General features: G+C 43.8%; 1 protein-coding gene across 2 annotated transcripts in view; it reads left to right on the forward strand.

Annotated features, from left to right (window-relative positions):
* The first annotated feature begins 1,978 nt into the window (after positions 1–1,978).
* LOC139765299 (guanidinobutyrase-like) overlaps positions 1,979–24,807 on the forward strand; it is a 140,796-nt gene continuing 117,967 nt past the window's right edge. Inside the window, exon 1 of one of the 2 annotated variants that reach the window (XM_071692685.1) lies at positions 1,979–2,008. In XM_071692685.1, coding sequence (XP_071548786.1) covers positions 1,994–2,008 — 15 coding nt within the window. In that variant the 5' untranslated portion in view covers positions 1,979–1,993. Of the gene's footprint in view, positions 2,009–2,044; positions 2,182–24,807 lie in introns of those variants that run through there. The other variant, XM_071692686.1, reaches the window with a different exon arrangement.

Raw genomic sequence — 24,807 nt, forward strand, 5'->3', positions numbered from 1 at the left:
AGGAAACAACCCACCAGGACACATGCAGAGGAAGACTTAGGAAGGAGACAATCTTCCAAGACATGTAGGGGAAGGCGTAAGAAGGAAACAAATCTGCAGGACACACGTAGAGGAAGATGTAGGAAGGAAACAACTCTCCGGGACACATGTACAGGATGACGTAGGGGAAAAAAACCTCCAAGACACATGTACAGGAAAACATGGGAAAGAAAACCCCCAGGACACATGTAGAGAAAGACTTAGGAAGGAAACAACCCTCCAGGACACATGTAGAGGAAGATGTAGGAAGGAGACAACCCTCCAGGGCACATGTAGAGGAAGACAGGAAGAGACAACCCTCCAGGACACATGTAGAGGGAGATGTTGGAAGGAAACAACACTCCAGGACACATGTAAAGGAAGATATAGGAAGGAGACAACTTCCCAGGACACATGTAGAGGAAGACATTGGAATGAGACAACCCTCCAGGGCACATACAGAGGGAAACGGAAGGAAACAACCCTCCAGGACACATGTAGAGGAAGACTTAGGAAGGAAACAACCCTTCAAGACACATGTAGAGGAAGACGTAGGAAGGAGACAACCCTCCAGGACATATATAGAGGAAGACTTAGGGTGGAAACAACTCTCCGCATCAAGTAAAGGAAGATGTAGGAAGAAGACAACCCTCCAGGACACATTTAAAGTAAGACGTAGCCAGGAAACATCACTCTAGGACACATGTACACTAAAGCATAGCCAGGAAATAACCCCCAGGACTCGTGTATATTAAGACATAGCCAGGAAACAACCCTCTAGGACCCATGTATATTAAGATAGCCAGGAAACAACCCTCCAGGACACATGTAAACTATGACGTAGCCAAATAACAATCCTCTAGTATACATCCCAAGTAAGAGGTAGCAAGGAAACAACACTCCAGGACACATGTCAAGTAAGACGTAACCAGGAAACAACCCTCCAGAACACGTGTCAAGTAAGACGTAACCAGGAAATAACCCTCCAGGATGCGTGTCAAGTAAGATGTAGCCAGAAAACAACCCTCCAGGACACATGTAAACTAAGACGTAGCTAGGAAGCAACCCTCCAGGACACATGTCAAGTAAGGCAGCCAGGAAACAACCCTTCAGGACACATGTAAACTAAGACGTAACCAAGAAACAACCCTCCAGGTCACATGCAAACTAAGACGTAGCCAAGAAACAACCTTCCAGGACATATGTCAAGTAAGATGTAGCTAGGAAACAACCCTCCAGGACACATGTCAAGTAAGACGTAGATAGGAAACATGTAAACTAAGACGTTGTCTGGAAACAACTCTCCAGGACACATGTAATCTAAGACAGCCAGCAAACAACCCTCCAGGGCATGTAAACTAAGACGTAGCCAAAAAACAATCCTCTAGGGCACATCTCAAGTTACATGTCGCTAGGAGATAACCCTCCAGGACACAGGTCAAGTAAGACAGCCAAGAAGTAACCCTTCAGAACACGTCAAAAGTAATACGTAGCCAGGAAACAATCCTCTAGGACACTTGTCAAGTAAGATGTAGCCAGGAAACAACCTCCAGGACACATGTAAGATGTAGTTAGGAAACAACATTCCAGGACACATGTAAGACGTAGCCAGGAAACAACCTCCAGGCTATGTCGAGTTGTCAACAAAACTCTTGTAATGATAAATGTTCTCTATCGTAAGTATGATATGATTAGATTGTGATTTCAAGGTTTTTATTTCCAAACATTGTGATATAAGATCTTTACATCAGTAATGTTGTACAAATATCCCTGTATCATAACTGAAATTTCCTGACAGTCTGGTGACAACATACAACAGTACAATATAACAGGCAACGGACATGAATAATTGTTTAACTCAAACAAGATACAATGTTCCTGCTCTTATATAGGAGGGTTATGTGTGTCACCTGACCTGGGGAGATCACATATGTTGTCTGGGAGGGAGAGGAGATGACCTGATATTGGCCAGGCTATGAGACAAGATATAGTAAGTACCAGTGCAACTGGCAAGTGGAGGTAGATATGTTGTACCCAGTTATTATCAGTTGTACCACAGCCTAGTTACTATCACACACACACACTATCACCAGTAGTCGCAGCAAACTTACTGCAAACCAATCTTTCCAGACTGAATTCAGTCTTGTTTCTCTGGGATTTTCTGTAAGTGACTTTAGCCTTGTTGTTCAGGGATCTTCCTCAAGTTGCTAAGTTTTATTGCTCTGATATTTTCTGTAAGTCACTTAAGTCTTGTTACTCTGGGATTTACAAGTGGCCAGGTGTCATCCAGGCTACTGGTAGATGTGTATTGCAAGTGGCCAGGAGTGATCCAGACTACTGGTAGATGTGTTTTGCAAGTGGCCAGGGGTTATCCAGACTAATGGTAGATGTGTATTGCAAGTGGCCAGGAGTGATCCAGACTACTGGTAGATGTGTATTGCAAGTGGCCAGGGGTGATCCAGACTACTGGTAGATGTGTATTGCAAGTGGCCAGGGGTGATGCAGACTACTGGTAGATGTGTATTGCAAGTGGCCAGGGGTGATGCAGACTACAGGTAGATGTGTATTGCAAGTGGCCAGGGGTGATGCAGACTACTGGTAGATGTGTATTGCAAGTGGCCAGGGGTGATCCAGACTACTGGTAGATGTGTATTGCAAGTGGCCAGGGGTGATCCAGACTACTGGTAGATGTGCATTGCAAGTGGCCAGGGGTGATCCAGACTACTGGTAGATGTGTACTGCAAGTGGCCAGGGGTGATCCAGACTACTGGTAGATGTGTATTGCAAGTGGCCAGGGGTGACCCAGACTACTGGTAGATGTGTATTGCAAGTAGCCAGGGGTGACCCAGACTACCGGTAGATATGTATTGCAAGTGGCCAGGTGTGACCTAGATTACTGGTAGATGTGTATTGCAAGTGGCCAGAAGTGATCCAGACTACCGGTAGATGCGTACTGCAAGTGGCCAGGGGTGATCCAGACTACCGGTAAATGTGTATTGCAAGTGGCCAGGGATGATCCAGACTACCGGTAGATGCGTATTGCAAGTATTGCAAGTGGCCAGGGGGTGAATCCAGACTACCGGTTTGAGATGTGTATTGCAAGTGACCAGGAGTGATCCAGACTACTGGTAGAATGTGTATTGCAAGTGGCCAGGGGTTGAGTCCAGATACCGGTAGATGCGTACAGCAAGTGGCCAGGGGTGATGCAGGACTACTGGTGTAGATGTGTATTGCAATTGTGGCCTGGGGTGATGCAGGACTACTGGTAGATGTGTTTTGCAAGTGGCCAGGAGTGATCCAAGAACTACTGGTAGATGTGTACTGCAAGTGGGCCAGGGGTGATGCTGACTACTGGTAAGATGTGTATTGCAAGTGGCCAGGGGTGATGCAGACTACTGGTAGATGTGTATTGCAATGGCCAGGGGTGATCCAGACTACTGGTAGATGTGTATGCAAGTGGCCAGGGGTGATCCCAGACTACTGGTAGATGTGTATTGCAAGTGGCCAGGGTGATCCAGACTACTGGTAGATGTGCATTGCACTGTGGCCCAGGGGTGATCCAGACTACTGGTAGATGTGTACTGCAAGTGGCCAGGGGTGACCCAGACTACTGGTAGATGTGTATTGCAAGTGGCCAGGGGTGACCCAGACTACTGGTAGATGTGTACTGCAAGTAGCCAGGGGTGACCCAGACTACTGGTAGATGTGTATTGCAAGTAGCCAGAGGTGATAAAGAGTACTGGTAGATGTGTATCGCAATAGGCCAGGGGTGATCCAGACTACCGGTAGATGTGTATTGCAAATGGCCAGGTGTGATCCAGACTACTGGTAGATGTGTATTGCAAGTGGCCAGGGGTGATACAGACTACTGGTAAATGTGTATTGCAAGTGGCCAGGGGTGATCCAGAGTATTGGTAGATGTGTGTTGCAAGTGGCCAGGGGTGATCCAGACTACTGGTAGATGCGTACTGTAAGTGGCCAGGGGTTATCCAGACTACTGGTAGACGTGTATTGCAAGAGGCCAGAGGTGATCCAGACTACTGGTAGATGTGTACTGCAAGTGGCCAGGGGTAATCCAGACTACTGGTAGATGTGTATTGCAAGTGGCCAGGGGTGATCCAGACTACTGGTAGATGTGTATTGCAAGTGGCCAGGGGTGACCCAGACTACTGGTAGATGCGTACTGTAAGTGGCCAGGGGTTATCCAGATTACTGGTAGATGTGTATTGCAAGTGGCCAGGGGTGATGCAGACTACTGGTAGATGTGTATTGCAAGTGGCCAGAGGTGATGCAGACTACTGGTAGATGTGTATTGCAAGTGGCCAGGGGTGATGCAGACTACTGGTAGATGGGTATTGCAAGTGGCCAGGGGTGATCCAGACTACTGGTAGATGTGTATTGCAAGTGGCCAGGGGTGATCGAAACTACTAGTAGATGCGTACTGCAGGTGGCCAGGAGTGACCCAGACTACTGGTAGATGTGTACTGCAAGTGGCCAGGGGTGACCCAGACTAGTGGCAGATGTATATTGCAAGTGGCCAGGTGTGACCCAGACTACTGGTAGGTTTGTATTGCAAGTGGCCAGGGGTTATCCAGACTACTGGTAGATGTTTATTGCAAGTGGCCAGGGATGATCCAGACTACTGGTAGATGTGTACTGCAGGTGGCCAGGGGTGATCCAGACTACTGGTAGATGTGTACTGCAAGTGGCCAGGGGTGATCCAGACTACTGGTAGATGTGTACTGCAGGTGGCCAGGGGTGACCCAGACTACCGGTAGATGTGTATTGCAAGTGGCCAGGGGTGACCCAGACTACTGGTAGATGTGTATTGCAAGTGGCCAGGGGTGACCCAGACTACTGGTAGATGTGTACTGCAAGTGGCCAGGGGTGATCCAGACTACTGGTAGATGTGTACTGCAGGTGGCCAGGGGTGATCCAGACTACCGGTAGATGTGTATTGCAAGTGGCCAGGGGTGACCCAGACTAGTGGCAGATGTGTATTGCAAGTGGCCAGGTGTGACCTAGATTACTGGTAGATGTGTATTGCAAGTGGCCAGGGATGATCCAGACTACTGGTAGATGTGTACTGCAAGTGGCCAGGGGTGATCCAGACTACCGGTAGATGTGTATTGCAAGTGGCCAGGGGTGACCCAGACTACCGGTAGATATGTATTGCAAGTGTCCAGGTGTGACCTAGATTACTGGTAGATGTGTATTGCAAGTGGCCAGAGGTGATCCAGACTACCGGTAGATGCGTACTGCAAGTGGCCAGGGGTGATCCAGACTACTGGTAGATGTGTACTGCAAGTGGCCAGGGGTGATCCAGACTACTGGTAGATGTGTATTGCAAGTGGCCAGGGGTGATCCAGACTACCGGTAGATGCGTATTGCAAGTGGCCAGGGGTGATCCAGACTACTGGTAGATGTGTACTGCAAGTGGCCAGGGGTGATCCAGACTACTGGTAGATGTGTATTGCAAGTGGCCAGGGGTGATCCAGACTACTGGTAGATGTGTACTGCAAGTGGCCAGGGGTGATCCAGACTACCGGTAGATGCGTATTGCAAGTGGCCAGGGGTGATCCAGACTACTGGTAGATGTGTATTGCAAGTGGCCAGGGGTGATCCAGACTACTGGTAGATGTGTACTGCAAGTGGCCAGGGGTGATCCAGACTACCGGTAGATGCGTATTGCAAGTGGCCAGGGGTGATCCAGACTACTGGTAGATGTGTATTGCAAGTGGCCAGGGGTGATCCAGACTACCGGTAGATGTGTACTGCAAGTGGCCAGCGGTGACCCAGACCACTGGTAGATGTGTATTGCAAGTGGCCATGGGTGATCCAGACTACTGGTAGATGTGTACTGCAAGTGGCCAGGGGTGATCCAGACTACTGGTAGAAGTGTATTGCAAGTGGCCAGAGGTGACCCAGACTACTGGTAGATGTGTATTGCAAGTGGACAGAGGTGATCCAGACTACTGGTAGATGTGTATTGCAAGTGGCCAGGGGTGATGCAGACTACTGGTAGATGTGTATTGCAAGTGGCCAGGGGTGACCCAGACTACTGGTAGATGCGTACTGTAAGTGGCCAGGGGTTATCCAGACTACTGGTAGATGTGTATTGCAAGTGGCCAGGGGTGATGCAGACTACTGGTAGATGTGTATTGCAAGTGGCCAGGTGTGATCCAGACTACTGGTAGATGTGTATTGCAAGTGGCCAGGGGTGATGCAGACTACTGGTAGATGTGTATTGCAAGTGGCCAGAGTTGATCCAGACTACTGGTAGATGTGTATTGCAAGTGGCCAGAGTTGATCCAGACTACTGGTAGATGTGTATTGCAAGTGGCCAGGGGTGATCCAGACTACTGGTAGATGTGTACTGCAAGTGGCCAGGGGTGATCCAGACTACTGGTAGATGTGTATTGCAAGTGGCCAGGGGTGATCCAGACTACTGGTAGATGTGTATTGCAAGTGGCCAGGTGTGATCCAGACTACTGGTAGATGTGTATTGCAAGTGGCCAGGGGTGATCCAGACTACTGGTAGATGTGTATTGCAAGTGGCCAGAGTTGATCCAGACTACTGGTAGATGTGTATTGCAAGTGGCCAGAGTTGATCCAGACTACTGGTAGATGTGTATTGCAAGTGGCCAGAGTTGATCCAGACTACTGGTAGATGTGTATTGCAAGTGGCCAGAGTTGATCCAGAATGCTGGTAAGGCATCAGTGCAGATAATATCAGCTGTTGGTCTTCCAGAAGAGGTAATAGCCACAGATAACAATGTAAACTTCATCATCTAGAAAATTTTAATTTTGCGTGTGAAGCTATTGGTGTGGGAAGGTCACATGGGAAGGCTGAGCCAATGGTGCAGCGTCTGTTGATGAAGAAGCCATATTGACCAACTTGCACTCAGTGGCACTCATCAAATATTAAACAGTCGAGTTGAAGAGATTTATTTTAGATACGTGTGTGTATAATGATGATGATAATGATAATAATAATAGTGATAATAACAATAATGATAATAATAATGATAATATTAATAATAATAATAATAATAATAATGATAATAATAATAATAATAATAATAATAATAATAATAATAATAATAATAACAATAATGATGATAATAATAATAAGGAAAAGTGAAGGTATTATTGCAAAACAACAAATACGTCAGCCCAGATTGAATAATTAGTTGGTGTTTGCGTGGGTCCAGCCATCCCGAGACGACTGTGAAGTAAATATCATCTTGACTTGCTATTTTTCTATTTAGTTTTTCTTTATTTCACTTATGTTTATTTTGTTGCATCTTGTTGTAGGTGAAGGCCAGGTGGACCAGGAATTTCACCGCCATAGTCAGGTAGTCCACCTTGGCTGGGGTGTAGGAGACTATATTGTGTTAATCAGTAGTGGAAGTGGTGTCAGTCAGTAGTGGAAGTCAGTATTGTAAGTGTTGTGAGTCTAGTGGAAGTTGTGTCAGTCAGTAGTGGAAGTATTGTCAGTCAGTTGTGGAAGTGGTGTTAGTTGTGTAAGTGTTGTCAGTCAGTTGTGGAAGTGGTGTCAATCAGTAGTGGAAGTGTTGTCAGTCAGTAGTGGAAGTGGTAACAGTCAGTAGTGAAAGTGGTGTCAGTCAGTAGTGGAAGTGGTGTCAGTCAGTTGTGGAAATGGTGTCAATCAGTAGTTGAAGTGTTTTCAGTCAGTAGTGGAAGTGGTGTCAGTCAGTAGTGTAAGTGGTGTCAATCAGTTGTGGAAGTGGTGTCAGTAGTGGAAGTAGTGTCAATCAGTAGTGGAAGTGTTTTCAGTCAGTAGCAGAAGTGATTTCAGTCAGTAGTGGAAGTGGTGTCAGTCAGTAGTGGAAAAGGTGTCACTCAGTAGTGGAAGTGTTTTCGTCAGTAGTGGAAGTGGTGTCACTCAGTAGTGGAAGTAGTGTCAGTCAGTAGTGGAAGGAGTGTCACTCAGTAGTGGAAGTGGTGTCACTCAGTAGTGGAAGTGGTGTCAGTCAGTTGTGAAAGTGGTGACTCAGTAGTGGAAGTGTTGTCAGTCAGTTGTGGAAGTGGTGTCAGTCAGTAGTTGAAGTGTCAGTCAGTTGTGGAAGTGGTGGTAATCAGTAGTGGAAGTGTTTTCAGTCAGTAGCAGAAGTGGTGTCAGTCAGTAGTGGAAGTGGTGTCAGTCAGTAGTGGAAGTGGTATCAATCAGTTGTGGAAGTGGTGTCAGTAGTGGAAGTAGTGTCACTCAGTAGTGGAAGTGTTTTCAGTCAGTAGTGGAAGTGTTTTCATCAGTAGTGGAAGTGATGTCACTCAGTAGTGGAAGTTTTTCATCAGTAGTGGAAGTGGTATCACTCAGTAGTGGAAGTGTTTTCATCAGTAGTGGAAGTGGTGTCACTCAGTAGTGGAAGTGTTGTCAGTCAGTAGTGGAAGTGGTGTCAGTCAGTAGTGGAAGTGGTATCAGTCAGTTGTGGAAGTGTTGTCAGTCAGTTGTGGAAGTGGTGTCAATCAGTAGTAGAAGTGTTTTCAGTCAGTAGCAGAAGTGGTGTCCGTCAGTAGTGGAAGTGGTGTCAGCCAGTAGTGGAAGTGGTGTCAGTCAGTAGTGGAAGTAGTGTCACTCAGTAGTGGAAGTGTTTTCAGTCAGTAGTGGAAGTGTTTTCATCAGTAGTGGAAGTGGTGTCACTCAGCAGTGGAAGTGTTTTCATCAGTAGTGGAAGTGGTGTCACTCAGTAGTGGAAGTGTTTTCATCAGTAATGGAAGTGGTGTCACTTAGTAGTGAAAGTGGTGTCACTCAGTAGTGGAAGTAGTGTCAGTCAGTAGTGGAAGTAGTGTCACTCAGTAGTGGAAGTGTTTTCAGTCAGTAGTGGAAGTAGTGTCAGTCAGTAGTGGAAGTGGTGTCAGTCAGTAGTAGAAGTGGTGTCAGTCGCTAGTGGAAGTAGTGTCATTCAATAGTGGAAGTGGTGTCAGTCATTAGTGGAAGTAGTGTCAGTCAGTAGTGGAAGTGGTGTCAGCCAGTTGTGGAAGTAGTGTCAATCAGTAGTGGAAGTAGTGTCAGTCAATAGTGGAAGTGTTGCCAGTCAGTAGTGGAAGTGGTGTCAGTCAGTAGTGGGAATAGTGTCAGTCAGTAATGGAAGTAGTGTCAGTCAGTATTGGGAGTAGTGTCAATCAGTAATGGAAGTGGTGTCAGTCAGTAGTGGAAGTACTGTCAGTCAGTAGTGGAAGTGGTGTCAGTCAGTAGTGGAAATGATGTCAGTCAGTAGTGGAAGTAGTGTCATTCAATAGTGGAAGTGGTGTCAGTCATTAGTGGAAGTAGTGTCAGTCAGTAGTGGAAGTGGTGTCAGCCAGTAGTGGGAGTAGTGTCAATCAGTAGTGGAAGTGGTGTCAGTCAATAGTGAAAGTGTTGTCAGTTAGTAGTGGAAGTGGTGTCAGTCAGTAGTGGGAGTAGTGTCAATCAGTAATGGAAGTGGTGTCAGTCAGTAGCAGTAGTGTCAATCAGTAGTGGAAATGGTGTCAGTCAATAGTGAAAGTGTTGTTAGTCAGTAATGGAAGTGGTGTCAGTCAGTAGTGGGAGTAGTGTCAATCAGAAATGAAAGTGGTGTCAGTCAGTAGTGGGAGTAGTGTCATTCAGTAGTGGAAGTGGTGTCAGTCAATAGTGGAAGTGTTGTCAGTCAGTAGTGGAAGTGGTGTCAATAGAGAAAATGTTGTCTACCTTTATTTCACTGATGCAGTCTTTTCAGATAGAATATCAGTAGTTGAGAATATTTTGGATAACTTTAAAGGCCCAGTTGATAAACTATGTTTACAATTCATATTACCTCTTTTTAATGACCTTGTTAGAAAGATGCATCCTGAAGCAGCTCAGATCCTTTCAGTGTATGAGACAGTATCTACTGTATGTCAAGACAGTTATGGAGTGTCACATCAAAGATGATTATCGTAGGAAAACAGTTGTTAAATATGTTTGATTAAAAGACCTTCATACTTTGACCCTTTTCATAAGATGTATTAGGAGCCAAAATTATAGCAGCAGTTGCAGTTAACACTCATGGCTTGTCAGAACAAAATGTACAAGTTTTTCATTAATGCTGCTTGAACTTTTTACTAAAGAATGAGTCATATTTGTTTAGGATTTTGAAGTAGAAGCTAAGTACTCATATATATATATATATACAAATTCCATTGGTCCCACAATAGTTGTGATGGAAAGTTCCTGGAAGTATGGACCAAAATAAGTTAAATTAGGTAGATAAGGAATGGAGACAATTGAGAAGTATTGAAGATGATGTACCTGATGATAACATTGAGTTTTGGCAAAATATTGAAGAAATGGAAAGCTGAGATGGTACCCCTACATTTCCTCTATTTCATATTTTGTTTCTAGTATATTATGCCTTCCCCATTCTACTGCAAGAGCTGAACGTTTTCTCTGCAGTAAATGATATAGAAAAAAAAAATACTCAGCCAAAACATTTATGTTACCCCATTTGAGACATTAAGAAATGATCCTTATTTCAGTTATTCTACTGATGGTATCCTTTTTATAAAGATCATGTCAAATTGTACAGTACAATTGATTCAGACTGATGCAGTGTAGTGAAGACACAGAACCTTTTGTATGAAAACATATGAGCGAACTTTCCACTTAATGGCTCCTTCCCCAGAGGCCATGTGTATATGGATAAACATCATCTTCACTTTAAAAAAAAAATATATATATATATACATATATATATATATATATATATATATATATATATATATATATATATATATATATATATATATATATATATTTTTTTTTTTTTTCAAAGGAAGGAACAGAGAGGGGGGCCAGGTGAGGATATTCCCACTAAGGCCCAGTCCTCTGTTGATAACGCTACCTAGCTAATGTGGGAAATGGCGAATAGTACGAAAGAAAGAGATCTTTCTAAAAAGAAAGATCTCTTTCTTTCGTACTATTCGCCATTTCCCGCATTAGCGAGGTAGCGTTATCAACAGAGGACTGGGCCTTAGTGGGAATATCCTCACCTGGCCCCCCCTCTCTGTTCCTTCCTTTGGAAAAAAAAAAATAAAAAAAAAGTTTGAATGGAGAAAAACTGGAGGAAGTAAAGTGTTTTAGATATCTGGGAGTGGATCTGGCAGCAGATGGAACCATGGAAGCGGAAGTGGATCATAGGGTGGGAGAGGGGGCGAAAATCCTAGGAGCCTTGAAGAATGTGTGGAAGTCGAGAACATTATCTCGGAAAGCAAAAATGGGTATGTTTGAAGGAATAGTGGTTCCAACAATGTTGTATGGTTGCGAGGCGTGTGCTATGGATAGAGTTGTGCACAGGAGGATGAATGTGCTGGAAATGAGATGTTTGAGGACAATGTGTGGTGTGAGGTGGTTTGATCGAGTAAGTAACGTAAGGGTAAGAGAGATGTGTGGAAATAAAAAGAGTGTGGTTGAGAGAGCAGAAGAGGGTGTTTTGAAATGGTTTGGGCACATGGAGAGAATGAGTGAGGAGAGATTGACCAAGAGGATATATGTGTCGGAGGTGGAGGGAACGAGGAGAAGTGGGAGACCAAATTGGAGGTGGAAAGATGGAGTGAAAAAGATTTTGTGTGATCGGGGCCTGAACATGGAGGAGGGTGAAAGGAGGGCAAGGAATAAAGTGAATTGGATCGATGTGGTATACCGGGGTTGACGTGCTGTCAGTGGATTGATTCAGGGCATGTGAAGCGTCTGGGGTAAACCGTGGAAAGCTGTGTAGGTATGTATATTTGCGTGTGTGTACGTATGTATATACATGTGTATGGGGGTGGGTTGGGCCATTTCTTTTGTCTGTTTCCTTGCACTACCTTGCAAACGCGGGAGACAGCGACAAAGCAAAAAAAAAAAAAAAAATTATATATATATATATATATATATATATATATATATATATATATATATATATATATATACATACACACACATATATTTCTTTTTTCTTTCAAACTATTCGCCATTTCCTGCGTTAGCAAGGTAGCGTTAAGAACAGAGGACTGGGCCTCTGAGGGAATATCCTCACCTGGCCCCCTTCTCTGTTCCTTCGTTTGGAAAATTAAAAAAACAAAACAAGAGGGGAGGATTTCCAGCCCCCCATTTCCTCCCCTTGTAGTCGCCTTCTACGCCATGCAGGGAATACATGGGAAGTATTCATTCTCCCCTATCCCCAGGGATAATATATATATATATATATATATATATATATATATATATATATTTTTTTTTTTTTTTTTTTTTTTTTTATACTTTGTCGCTGTCTCCCGCGTTTGCGAGGTAGCGCAAGGAAACAGACGAAAGAAATGGCCCAACCCACCCCCATACACATGTATATACATATGTCCACACACGCAAATATACATACCTACACAGCTTTCCATGGTTTACCCCAGACGCTTCACATGCCCTGATTCAATCCACTGACAGCACGTCAACCCCGGTATACCACATCGATCCAATTCGCTCTATTCCGTGCCCTCCTTTCACCCTCCTGCATGTTCAGGCCCCGATCACACAAAATCTTTTTCACTCCATCTTTCCACCTCCAATTTGGTCTCCCACTTCTCCTCGTTCCCTCCACCTCCGACACATATATCCTCTTGGTCAATCTTTCCTCTCTCATTCTCTCCATGTGCCCAAACCATTTCAAAACACCCTCTTCTGATCTCTCAACCACGCTCTTTTTATTTCCACACACCTCTCTTACCCTTACGTTACTTACTCGATCAAACCACCTCACACCACACATTGTCCTCAAACATCTCATTTCCAGCACATCCATCCTCCTGTGCACCACTCTATCCATAGCCCACGCCTCGCAACCATACAACATTGTTGGAACCACTATTCCTTCAAACATACCCATTTTGCTTTCCGAGATAATGTTCTCGACTTCCATACATTCTTCAAGGCTCCCAGGATTTTCGCCCCCTCCTCCACCCTATGATTCACTTCCGCTTCCATGGTTCCATCCGCTGCCAGATCCACTCCCAGATATCTAAAACACTTTACTTCCTCCAGTTTTTCTCCATTCAAACTCACCTCCCAATTGACTTGGCCCTCAACCCTACTGTACCTAATAACCTTGCTCTTTTTCACATTTACTCTTAACTTTCCTCTTTTACACACTTTACCAAACTCAGTCACCAGCTTCTGCAGTTTCTCACATGAATCAGCCACCAGCGCTGTATCATCAGCGAACAACAACTGACTCATTTCACAAGCTCTCTCATCCCCAACAGACTTCATACTTGCCCCTCTTTCCAAAACTCTTGCATTCACCTCCCTAACAACCCATCCATAAACAAATTAAACAACCATGGAGACATCACACACCCCTGCCGCAAACCTACATTCACTGAGAACCAATCACTTTCCTCTCTTCCTACACGTACACATGCCTTACATCCTCTATAAAAACTTTTCACTGCTTCTAACAACTTGCCTCCCACACCATATATTCTTAATACCTTCCACAGAGCATCTCTGTCAACTCTATCATATGCCTTCTCCAGACCCATAAATGCTACATACAAATCCATTTGCTTTTCTAAGTATTTCTCACATACATTCTTCAAAGCAAACACCTGATCCACACATCCTCTACCACTTCTGAAACCACACTGCTCTTCCCCAATCTGATGCTCTGTACATGCCTTCACCCTCTCAATCAATACCCTCCCATATAATTTACCAGGAATACTCAACAAACTTATACCTCTGTAATTTGAGCGCTCACTCTTATCCCCTTTGCCTTTGTACAATGGCACTATGCACGCATTCCGCCAATCCTCAGGCACCTCACCATGAGTCATACATACATTAAATAACCTTACCAACCAGTCAACAATACAGTCACCCCCTTTTTTAATAAATTCCACTGCAATACCATCCAAACCTGCTGCCTTGCCGGCTTTCATCTTCCGCAAAGCTTTTACTACCTCTTCTCTGTTTACCAAATCATTTTCCCCAACCCTCTCACTTTGCACACCACCTCGACCAAAACACCCCACATCTGCCACTCCATCACCAAACACATTCAGCAAACCTTCAAAATACTCACTCCATCTCCTTCTCACGTAACCACTACTTGTTATCACCTCCCCATTTGCGCCCTTCACTGAAGTTCCCATTTGCTCTCTTGTCTTACGCACTTTATTTACCTCCTTCCAGAACATCTTTTTATTCTCCCTAAAATTTAATGATACTCTCTCACCCCAACTCTCATTTGCCCTTTTTTTCACCTCTTGCACCTTTCTCTTGACCTCCTGTCTCTTTCTTTTATACATCTCCCACTCAATTGCATTTTTTCCCTGCAAAAATCGTCCAAATGCCTCTCTCTTCTCTTTCACTAATAATCTTACTTCTTCATCCCACCACTCACTACCCTTTCTAATCAACCCATCTCCCACTCTTCTCATGCCACAAGCATCTTTTGCGCAATCCATCACTGATTCCCTAAATACATCCCATTCCTCCCCCACTCCCCTTACTTCCATTGTTCTCACCTTTTTCCATTCTGTACTCAGTCTCTCCTGGTACTTCCTCACACAGGTCTCCTTCTCAAGCTCACTTACTCTCACCACCCTCTTCACCCCAACATTCACTCTTCTTTTCTGAAAACCCATACAAATCTTCACCTTAGCCTCCACAAGATAATGATCAGACATCCCTCCAGTTGCACCTCTCAGCACATTAACATCCAAAAGTCTCTCTTTCGCGCGCCTGTCAATTAACACGTAATCCAATAACGGTCTCTGGCCATCTCTCCTACTTACATAAGTATACTTATGTATATCTCGCTTTTTAAACCAGGTATTCCCAATCATCAGTCCTTTTTCAGCACATAAATCTACAAGCTCTTCACCATTTCCATTTACAACACTGAACACCCCATGTATACCAATTATTCCCTTAACTGCCACATTACTCACCTTTGCATTCAAATCACCCATCACTATAACCCGGTCCCGTGCATCAAAACCACTAACACACTCATTCAGCTGCTCCCAAAACACTTGCCTCTCATGATCTTTCTTCTCATGCCCAGGTGCATATGCACCGATAATCACCCATCTCTCTCCATCAACTTTCAGTTTTACCCATATTAATCGAGAATTTACTTTCTCACATTCTATCACATACTCCCACAACTCCTGTTTCAGGAGTATTGCTACTCCTTCCCTTGCTCTTGTCTTCTCACTAACCCCTGACTTTACTCCCAAGACATTCCCAAACCACTCTTCCCCTTTACCCTTGAGCTTCGTTTCACTCAGAGCCAAAACATCCAGGTTCCTTTCCTCAAACATACTACCTATATATATATATATATATATATATATATATATATATATATATATATATATATATATATATCCCTGCGGATAGGGGAGAAAGAATGCTTCCCACATATTCCATGAGTGTCGTAGAAGGCCACTAAAAGGGAAGGGAGCAGGGGGCTGGAAATCCTCCCCTCTCATTTTTTTTTACATTTATCAAAAGAAGGAACAGAGAAGGGGGCCATGTGAGGATATTCCCTCAAAGGCCCAGTCCTCTGTTCTTAACACTACCTCGCTAATGCGGGTAATAGCAAATAGTAGGAAAAAAAAAATCATAGGGTGGGGGAGGGGGCGAAAATCCTGGGAGCCTTGAAGAATGTGTGGAAGTCGAGAACATTATCTCGGAAAGCAAAAATGGGTATGTTTGGTATGTTTGAAGGAATAGTGGTTCCAACAATGTTGTATGGTTGCGAAGCGTGGGCTATGGATAGAGTTGTGTGCAGGAGGGTGGATGTGCTGGAAATGAGATGTTTGAGGACAATGTGTGGTGTGAGGTGGTTTGATTGAGTAAGTAATTTAAGGGTAAGAGAGATGTGTGGAAATAAAAAGAGCGTGGTTGAGAGAGCAGAAGAGGGTGTTTTGAAATGGTTTGGGCACATGGAGAGAATGAGTGAGGAAAGATTGACCAAGAGGATATATGTGTCGGAGGTGGAGGGAACGAGGAGAAGTGGGAGACCAAATTGGAGGTGGAAAGATGGAGTGAAAAACATTTTGAGTGATCGGGGCCTGAACATGCAGGAGGGTGAAAGGCGGGCAAGGAATAGAGTGAATTGGATCGATGTGGTATACCGGGGTTGACGTGCTGTCAGTGGATTGAATCAGGGCATGTGAAGCGTCTGGGGTAAACCATGGAAAGTTGTGTGGGGCCTGATTGTGGAAAGGGAGCTGTGGTTTCGGGCATTATTGCATGACAGCTAGAGAGTGAGTGTGAACGAATGGGGCCTCTGATGTCTTTTCCTAGTGCTACCTCGCACACATGAGGGATGAGGGGGATGGTATTCCATGTGTGGCGAGGTGGCGATGGGAATGAATAGGGGCAGACAGTGTGAATTGTGTGCATGGGTATATATGTATGTGTCTGTGTGTACATTGTGTACATTGTGTACATTGAGATGTATAGGTATGTATATTTGCATGTGTGGACGTGTATGTATATACATTGTGTATGGGGGTGGGTTGGGCCATTTGTTTCGTCTGTTTCCTTGCTCTACCTCGCAAACGCGGGAGACAGCGACAAAGCAAAATAGAAAATAAAAGATATGTATGTATATATATATATATATATATATATATATATATATATATATATATATATATATATTTTTTTTTTTTTTTTTTTTTTTCATACTATTCGCCATTTCCCGCAATAGCGAGGTAGCGTTAAGAACAGAGGACTGGGCCTTTGAGGGAATATCCTCACCTGGCCCTCTTCTCTGTTGATAGAGATGCTCTGTGGAAAGTTTTAAGAATATATGGTGTGGGAGGCAAGTTTTTAGAAGCAGTGAAAAGTTTTTATCGAGGATGTAAGGCATGTGTACGTGTAGGAAGAGAGGAAAGTGATTGGTTCTCAGTGAATGTAGGTTTGTGGCAGGGGTGTGTGATGTCTCCATGGTTGTTTAATTTGTTTATGGATGGGGTTGTTAGGGAGGTGAATGCAAGAGTTTTGGAAAGAGGGGCAAGTATGCAGTCTGTTGTGGATGAGAGAGCTTGGGAAGTGAGTCAGTTGTTGTTCGCTGATGATACAGCACTGGTGGCTGATTCATGTAAGAAACTGCAGAAGCTGGTGACTGAGTTTGGTAAAGTGTGTGAAAGAAGAAAGTTAAGAGTAAATGTGAATAAGAGTAAGATTATTAGAATAGTACAGTAGGGTTGAGGGTCAAGTCAATTGGGAGGTAAGTTTGAATGGAGAAAAACTGGAGGAAGTAAAGTGTTTTAGATATCTGGGAGTGGATGTAGTAGTGGATAGAACCATGGAAGCAGAAGTGAGCTACAGGTTGAGGGAGGAGGCGAAGATTCTGGCAGCGTTGAGGAATGTGTGGAAGGTGAAAACATTGTCTCGTAGAGCAAAAATAGGTATGTTTGAAGAAATAGTGGTCCCAACAGTGTTATATGGTTTCGAGGCATGTACTATAGATAGTGTTTTGCGGAAGAGGAGAGATGTGTTGGAAATGAAATGTTTGAGGACAACATGTGGTGTGGTTTGATCAAGTAAATAATGAAAGTCTGTGAGAGACGTGTGGTAATAAAAAGTGTGGTTGAGAGAGCAAAAGAGGGTGTGTTGAAATGGTTTGGTCTCATGGAGAGAATGAATGAGGAAAGATTGACAAAGAGGACATATTTGTCAGAGGTGAAAGGGAACGAGAAGAGGGAGACCAAATTGGAGGCGGAAGGATGAAGTGAAAAAGATTTTGATTGATTGGGGCCTGAACAAGTAAATATATTTATATTTATTTATTTTGCTTTGTCGCTGTCTCCTGCGTTTGCGAGGTAGCGCAAGGAAACAGACGAAAGAAATGGCCCAACCCACCCCCATACACATGTATATACATACACGTCCACACACGCAAATATACATACCTATACATCTCAATGTACACATATATATAAACACACAGACACATACATATATGCCCATGCACACAATTCACACTGTCTACCTTTATTCATTCCCATCGCCACCTCGCCACATATGGAATACCATCCCCCTCCCCCCTCATGTGTGCGAGGTAGCGCTAGGAAAAGACAACAAAGGCCCCATTTGTTCACACTCAGTCTCTAGCTGTCATGCAATAATGCCCGAAACCACAGCTCCCTTTCCACAATCAGGCCCCACACAACTTTCCATGGTTTACCCCAGACACTTCACATGCCCTGATTCAATCCACTGACAGCACGTCTACCCCGGTATACCACATCGATCCAATTCACTCTATTCCTTGCCCGCCTTTCACCCTCCTGCATGTTCAGGCCCCGATCACTCAAAATATTTTTCACTCCATCTTCCACCTCCAATTTGGTCTCCCACTTCTCCTCGTTCCCTCCACCTCCGACACATATATCCTCTTGGTCAATCTTTCCTCACTCATTCTCTCCATGTGCCCAATCCATTTCAAAACACCCTCTTCTGCTTTCTCAACCACGCTCTTTTTATTTCCACACATCTCTCTTACCCTTACATTACTTACTCAATCAAACCACCTCACACCACACATTGTCCTCAAACATCTCATTTCCAGCACATCCACCCTCCTGCGCACAACTCTATCCATAGCCCACGCCTCGCAACCATACAACATTGTTGGAACCACTATTCCTTCAAACATACCCATTTTTGCTTTCCGAGATAATGTTCTCGACTTCCACACATTCTTCAAGGCTCCCAGAATTTTTGCCTCCTCCCCCACCCTATGATTTACTTCCACTTCCATGGTTCCATCCGCTGCCAGATCCACTCCCAGATATCTAAAACACTTTACTTCCTCCAGTTTTTCTCCATTCAAACTTACCTCCCAATTGACTTGACCCTCAACCCTACTGTACCTAATAACCTTGCTCTTATTCACATTTACTCTTAACTTTCTTCTTTCACATACTTTAAAAAACTCAGTCACCAGCTTCTGCAGTTTCTCACATGAATCAGCCATATATATATATATATATATATATATATATATATATTTTTTTTTTTTTCTTTGTCGCTGTCTCCCGCGTTTGCGAGGTAGCACAAGGAAACAGACGAAAGAAATGGCCTAACCCACCCAGATACACATGTATATACATACGTCCACACACACAAATATACATACCTACACAGCTTTCCATGGTTTACCCCAGACGCTTCACATGCCCTGATTCAATCCACTGATAGCATGTCAACCCCGGTATACCACATCGATCCAATTCACTCTATTCCTTGCCCTCCTTTCACCCTCCTGCATGTTCAGGCCCCGATCACACAAAATCTTCTTCACTCCATCTTTCCACCTCCAATTTGGTCTCCCACTTCTCCTCGTTCCCTCCACCTCCGACACATATATCCTCTTGGTCAATCTTTCCTCACTCATTCTCTCCATGTGCCCAAACCATTTCAAAACACCCTCTTCTGCTCTCTCAACCACGCTCTTTTTATTTCCACACACCTCTCTTACCCTTACGTTACTTACTCGATCAAACCACCTCACACCACACATTGTCCTCAAACATCTCATTTCCAGCACATCCACCCTCCTGTGCACAACTCTATCCATAGCCCACGCCTCGCAACCATACAACATTGTTGGAACCACTATTCCTTCAAACATACCCATTTTTGCTTTCCGAGATAATGTTCTCGACTTCCACATATTCTTCAAGGCTCCCAGGATTTTCGCCCCCTCCCCCACCCTATGATCCACTTCCGCTTCCATGGTTCCATCTGCTGCCAGATCCACTCCCAGATATCTAAAACACTTTGCTTCCTCCAGTTTTCTCCATTCAAACTTACCTCCCAATTGACTTGACCCTCAACCCTACTGTACCTAATAACCTTGCTCTTATTCACATTTACTCTTAACTTTCTTCTTTCACACACTTTACCAAACTCAGTCACCAGCTTCTGCAGTTTCTCACATGAATCAGCCACCAGCGCTGTATCATCAGCGAACAACAACTGACTCACTTCCCAAGCTCTCTCATCCCCAACAGACTTCATACTTGCCCCTCTTTCCAAAACTCTTGCATTCACCTCCCTAACAACCCCATCCATAAACAAATTAAACAACCATGGAGACATCACACACCCCTGCTGCAAACCTACATTCACTGAGAACCAATCACTTTCCTCTCTTCCTACACGTACACATGCCTTACATCCTCGATAAAAACTTTTCACTGTTTCTAACAACTTGCCTCCCACACCATATATTCTTAATACCTTCCACAGAGCATCTCTATCAACTATCATATGCCTTCTCCAGATCCATAAATGCTACATACAAATCCATTTGCTTTTCTAAGTATTTCTCACATACATTCTTCAAAGCAAACACCTGATCCACACATCCTCTACCACTTCTGAAACCACACTGCTCTTCCCCAATCTGATGCTTTGTACATGCCTTCACCCTCTCAATCAATACCCTCCCATATAATTTACCAGGAATACTCAACAAACTTATACCTCTGTAATTTGAGCACTCACTCTTATCCCCTTTGCCTTTGTACAATGGCACTATGCACGCATTCCGCCAATCCTCAGGCACCTCACCATGAACCTTACATATATTAAATAACCTTACCAACCAGTCAATAATACAGTCACCCCCTTTTTTAATAAATTCCACTGCAATACCATCCAAACCTGCTGCCTTGCCGGCTTTCATCTTCCGCAAAGCTTTTACTACCTCTTCTCTGTTTACCAAATCATTTTCCCTAACCCTCTCACTTTGCTCACCACCTCGACCAAAACACCCTATATCTGCCACTCTATCATCAAACACATTCAACAAACCTTCAAAATACTCACTCCATCTCCTTCTCACATCACCACTACTTGTTATCACCTCCCCATTTGTGCCCTTCACTGAAGTTCCCATTTGCTCCCTTGTCTTATGCACTTTATTTACCTCCTTCCAGAACATATTTTTATTCTCCCTAAAATTTAATGATACTCTCTCACCCTAACTCTCATTTGCCCTCTTTTTCACCTCTTGCACCTTTCTCTTGACCTCCTCTCCCTTTCTTTTATACATCTCCCACTCAATTGCATTTTTTCCCTGCAAAAATCGTCCAAATGCCTCTCTCTTCTCTTTCACTAATAATCTTACTTCTTCATCCCACCACTCACTACCCTTTCTAATCAACCCACCTCCCACTCTTCTCATGCCACAAGCATCTTTTGCGCAATCCATCACTGATTCCCTAAATACATCCCATTCCTCCCCCACTCCCCTTATATATATATATATATATATATATATATATATATATATATATATATATATATATATATATATATATATATATATGTCGTAGAAGGCGACTAGAGGGGATGGGAGCGGGGGGCCAGAAATCCTCCCCTCCTTGTATTTTTTAACTTTCTAAACTGGGAAACAGAAGAAGGAGTCATGCGGGGAGTGCTCATCCTCCTCGAAGGCTCAGACTGGGGTGTCTAAATGTGTGTGGATGTAACCAAGATGTGAAAAAAGGAGAGATTGGTAGTATGTTTGAGGAAAGGAACCTGGATGTTTTGGCTCTGAGTGAAACGAAGCTCAAGGATAAAGGGGAAGAGTGGTTTGGGAATGTCTTGGGAGAAAAGTCAGGGGTTAGTGAGAGGACAAGAGCAAGGGAAGGAGTAGCAGTACTCCTGAAACAGGAGTTGTGGTAGTATGTGATAGAATGAAAGAAAGTAAATTCTCGATTAATATTGGTAAAACTGAAAGTTGATGGAGAGAGATGGGTGATTATTGGTGCATATACACCTGGGCATGAGAAGAAAGACCATGAGAGGCAAGTGTTTTGGGAGCAGCTGAATGAGTGTGTTAGTGGTTTTGATGCACGAGACCGGGTTATAGTGATGGGTGATTTGAATGCAAAGGTGAGTAATGTGGCAGTTAAGGGAATAATTGGTATACATGGGGTGTTCAGTGTTGTAAATGGAAATGGTGAAGAGCTTGTAGATTTATGTGCTGAAAAAGGACTGGTGATTGGGAATACCTGGTTTAAAAAGCGAGATATACATAAGTATACTTATGTAAGTAGGAGAGATGGCCAGAGAGCGTTATTGGATTACGTGTTAATTGACAGGCGTGCGAAAGAGAGACTTTTGGATGTTAATGTGCTGAGAGGTGCAACTGGAGGGATGTCTGATCATTATCTTGTGGAGGCTAAGGTGAAGATTTGTATGGGTTTTCAGAAAAGAAGAGTGAATGTCGGGGTGAAGAGGGTGGTGAGAGTAAGTGAGCTTGGGAAGGAGACTTGTGTGAGGAAGTACCAGGAGAGACTGAGTACAGAATGGAAAAAGGTGAGAACAATGGAAGTAAGGGGAGTGGGGGAGGAATGGGACGTATTTAGGGAATCAGTGTTGGATTGCGCAAAAGATGCTTGTGGCATGAGAAGAGTGGGAGGTGGGTTGATTAGAAAAGGTAGTGAGTGGTGGGATGAAGAAGTAAGATTATTAGTGAAAGAGAAGAGGGAGGCATTTGGATGATTTTTGCAGGGAAAAAAGCAAATGAGTGGGAGATGTATAAAAGAAAGAGACAGGAGGTCAAGAGAAAGGTGCAAGAGGTGAAAAAGAGGGCAAATGAGAGTTGGGGTGAGAGAATATCATTAAATTTTAGGGAGAATAAAAAGATGTTCTGGGAGGAGGTAAATAAAGTGCGTAAGACAAGGGAGCAAATGGGAACTTCTGTGAAGGGCGCAAATGGGGAGGTGATAACAAGTAGTGGTGATGTGAGAAGGAGATGGAGTGAGTATTTTGAAGGTTTGTTGAATGTGTTTGATGATAGAGTGGCAGATATAGGGTGTTTTGGTCGAGGTGGTGTGCAAAGTGAGAGGGCTAGGGAAAATGATTTGATAAACAGAGAAGAGGTAGTAAAAGCTTTGCGGAAGATGAAAGCCGGCAAGGCAGCAGGTTTGGATGGTATTGCAGTGGAATTTATTAAAAAAGGGGGTGACTGTATTATTGACTGGTTGGTAAGGTTATTTAATGTATGTATGGTTCATGGTGAGGTGCCTGAGGATTGGCGGAATGCGTGCATAGTGCCATTGTACAAAGGCAAAGGGGATAAGAGTGAGTGCTTAAATTACAGAGGTATGAGTTTGTTGAGTATTCCTGGTAAATTATATGGGAGGGTATTGATTGAGAGGGTGAAGGCATGTACAGAGCATCAGATTGGGGAAGAGCAGTGTGGTTTCAGAAGTGGTAGAGGATGTGTGGATCAGGTGTTTGCTTTGAAGAATGTATGTGAGAAATACTTGGAAAAGCAAATGGATTTGTATGTAGCATTTATGGATCTGGAGAAGGCATATGATAGAGTTGATAGAGATGCTCTGTGGAAGGTATTAAGAATATATGGTGTGGGAGGCAAGTTGATAGAAGCAGTGAAAAGTTTTTATCGAGGATGTAAGGCATGTGTACGTGTAGGAAGAGAGGAAAGTGATTGGTTCTCAGTGAATGTAGGTTTGCGGCAGGGGTGTGTGAATGTCTCCATGGTTGTTTAATTTGTTTATGGATGGGGTTGTTAGGGAGGTGAATGCAAGAGTTTTGGAAAGAGGGGCAAGTATGAAGTCTGTTGGGGATAAGAGAGCTTGGGAAGTGAGTCAGTTGTTGTTCGCTGATGATACAGCGCTGGTGGCTGATTCATGTGAGAAACTGCAGAAGCTGGTGACTGAGTTTGGTTAAGTGTGTGAAAGAAGAAAGTTAAGAGTAAATGTGAATAAGAGCAAGGTTATTAAGTACAGTAGGGTTGAGGGTCAATTCAATTGGGAGGTGAGTTTGAATGGAGAAAAACTGGAGGAAGTAAAGTGTTTTAGATATCTGGGAGTGGATCTGGCAGCGGATGGAACCATGGAAGCGGAAGTGGATCATAGGGTGGGGGAGGGGGCAAAAATTCTGGAAGCCTTGAAGAATGTGTGGAAGTCGAGAACATTATCTCGGAAAGCAAAAATGGGTATGTTTGAAAGAATAGTGGTTCCAACAATGTTGTATGGTTGCGAGGCGTGGACTATGGATAGAGTTGTGCGCAGGAGGATGGATGTGCTGGAAATGAGATGTTTGAGGACAATGTGTGGTGTGAGGTGGTTTGATCGAGTAAGTAACGTAAGGGTAAGAGAGATGTGTGGAAATAAAAAGAGCGTGGTTGAGAGATCAGAAGAGGGTGTTTTGAAATGGTTTGGGCACATGGAGAGAATGAGTGAGGAAAGATTGACCAAGAGGATATATGTGTCGGAGGTGGAGGGAACGAGGAGAAGAGGGAGACCAAATTGGAGGTGGAAAGATGGAGTGAAAAAGATTTTTTGTGATCGGGGCCTGAACATGCAGGAGGGTGAAAGGAGGGCAAGGAATAGAGTGAATTGGATCGATGTGGTATACTGGGGTTGACATGCAGTCAGTGGATTGAATCAGGGCATGTGAAGCATCTGGGGTAAACCATGGAAAGCTGTGTAGGTATGTATATTTGCGTGTGTGGACGTGTGTATATATATGTGTATGGGGGTGGGTTGGGCCATTTCTTTCATCTGTTTCCTTGCGCTACCTCGCAAACGCGGGAGACAGCGACAAAGCAAAAAAGAAAAAAAAAATATATATATATATATATATTTTTTCTATATATATATTTTTTTTTATATATTATCCCTGGGGATAGGGGAGAAAGAATACTTCCCACGTATCCCCTGCGTGTAGTAGAAGGCGACTAAAAGGGGAGGGAGTGGGGGGCGGGAAATTCTCCCCTCTTTTTTTTT

The sequence above is a fragment of the Panulirus ornatus genome, chromosome 53 (genome assembly GCF_036320965.1).
Source record: "Panulirus ornatus isolate Po-2019 chromosome 53, ASM3632096v1, whole genome shotgun sequence".
NCBI lineage: Eukaryota > Metazoa > Arthropoda > Malacostraca > Decapoda > Palinuridae > Panulirus > Panulirus ornatus.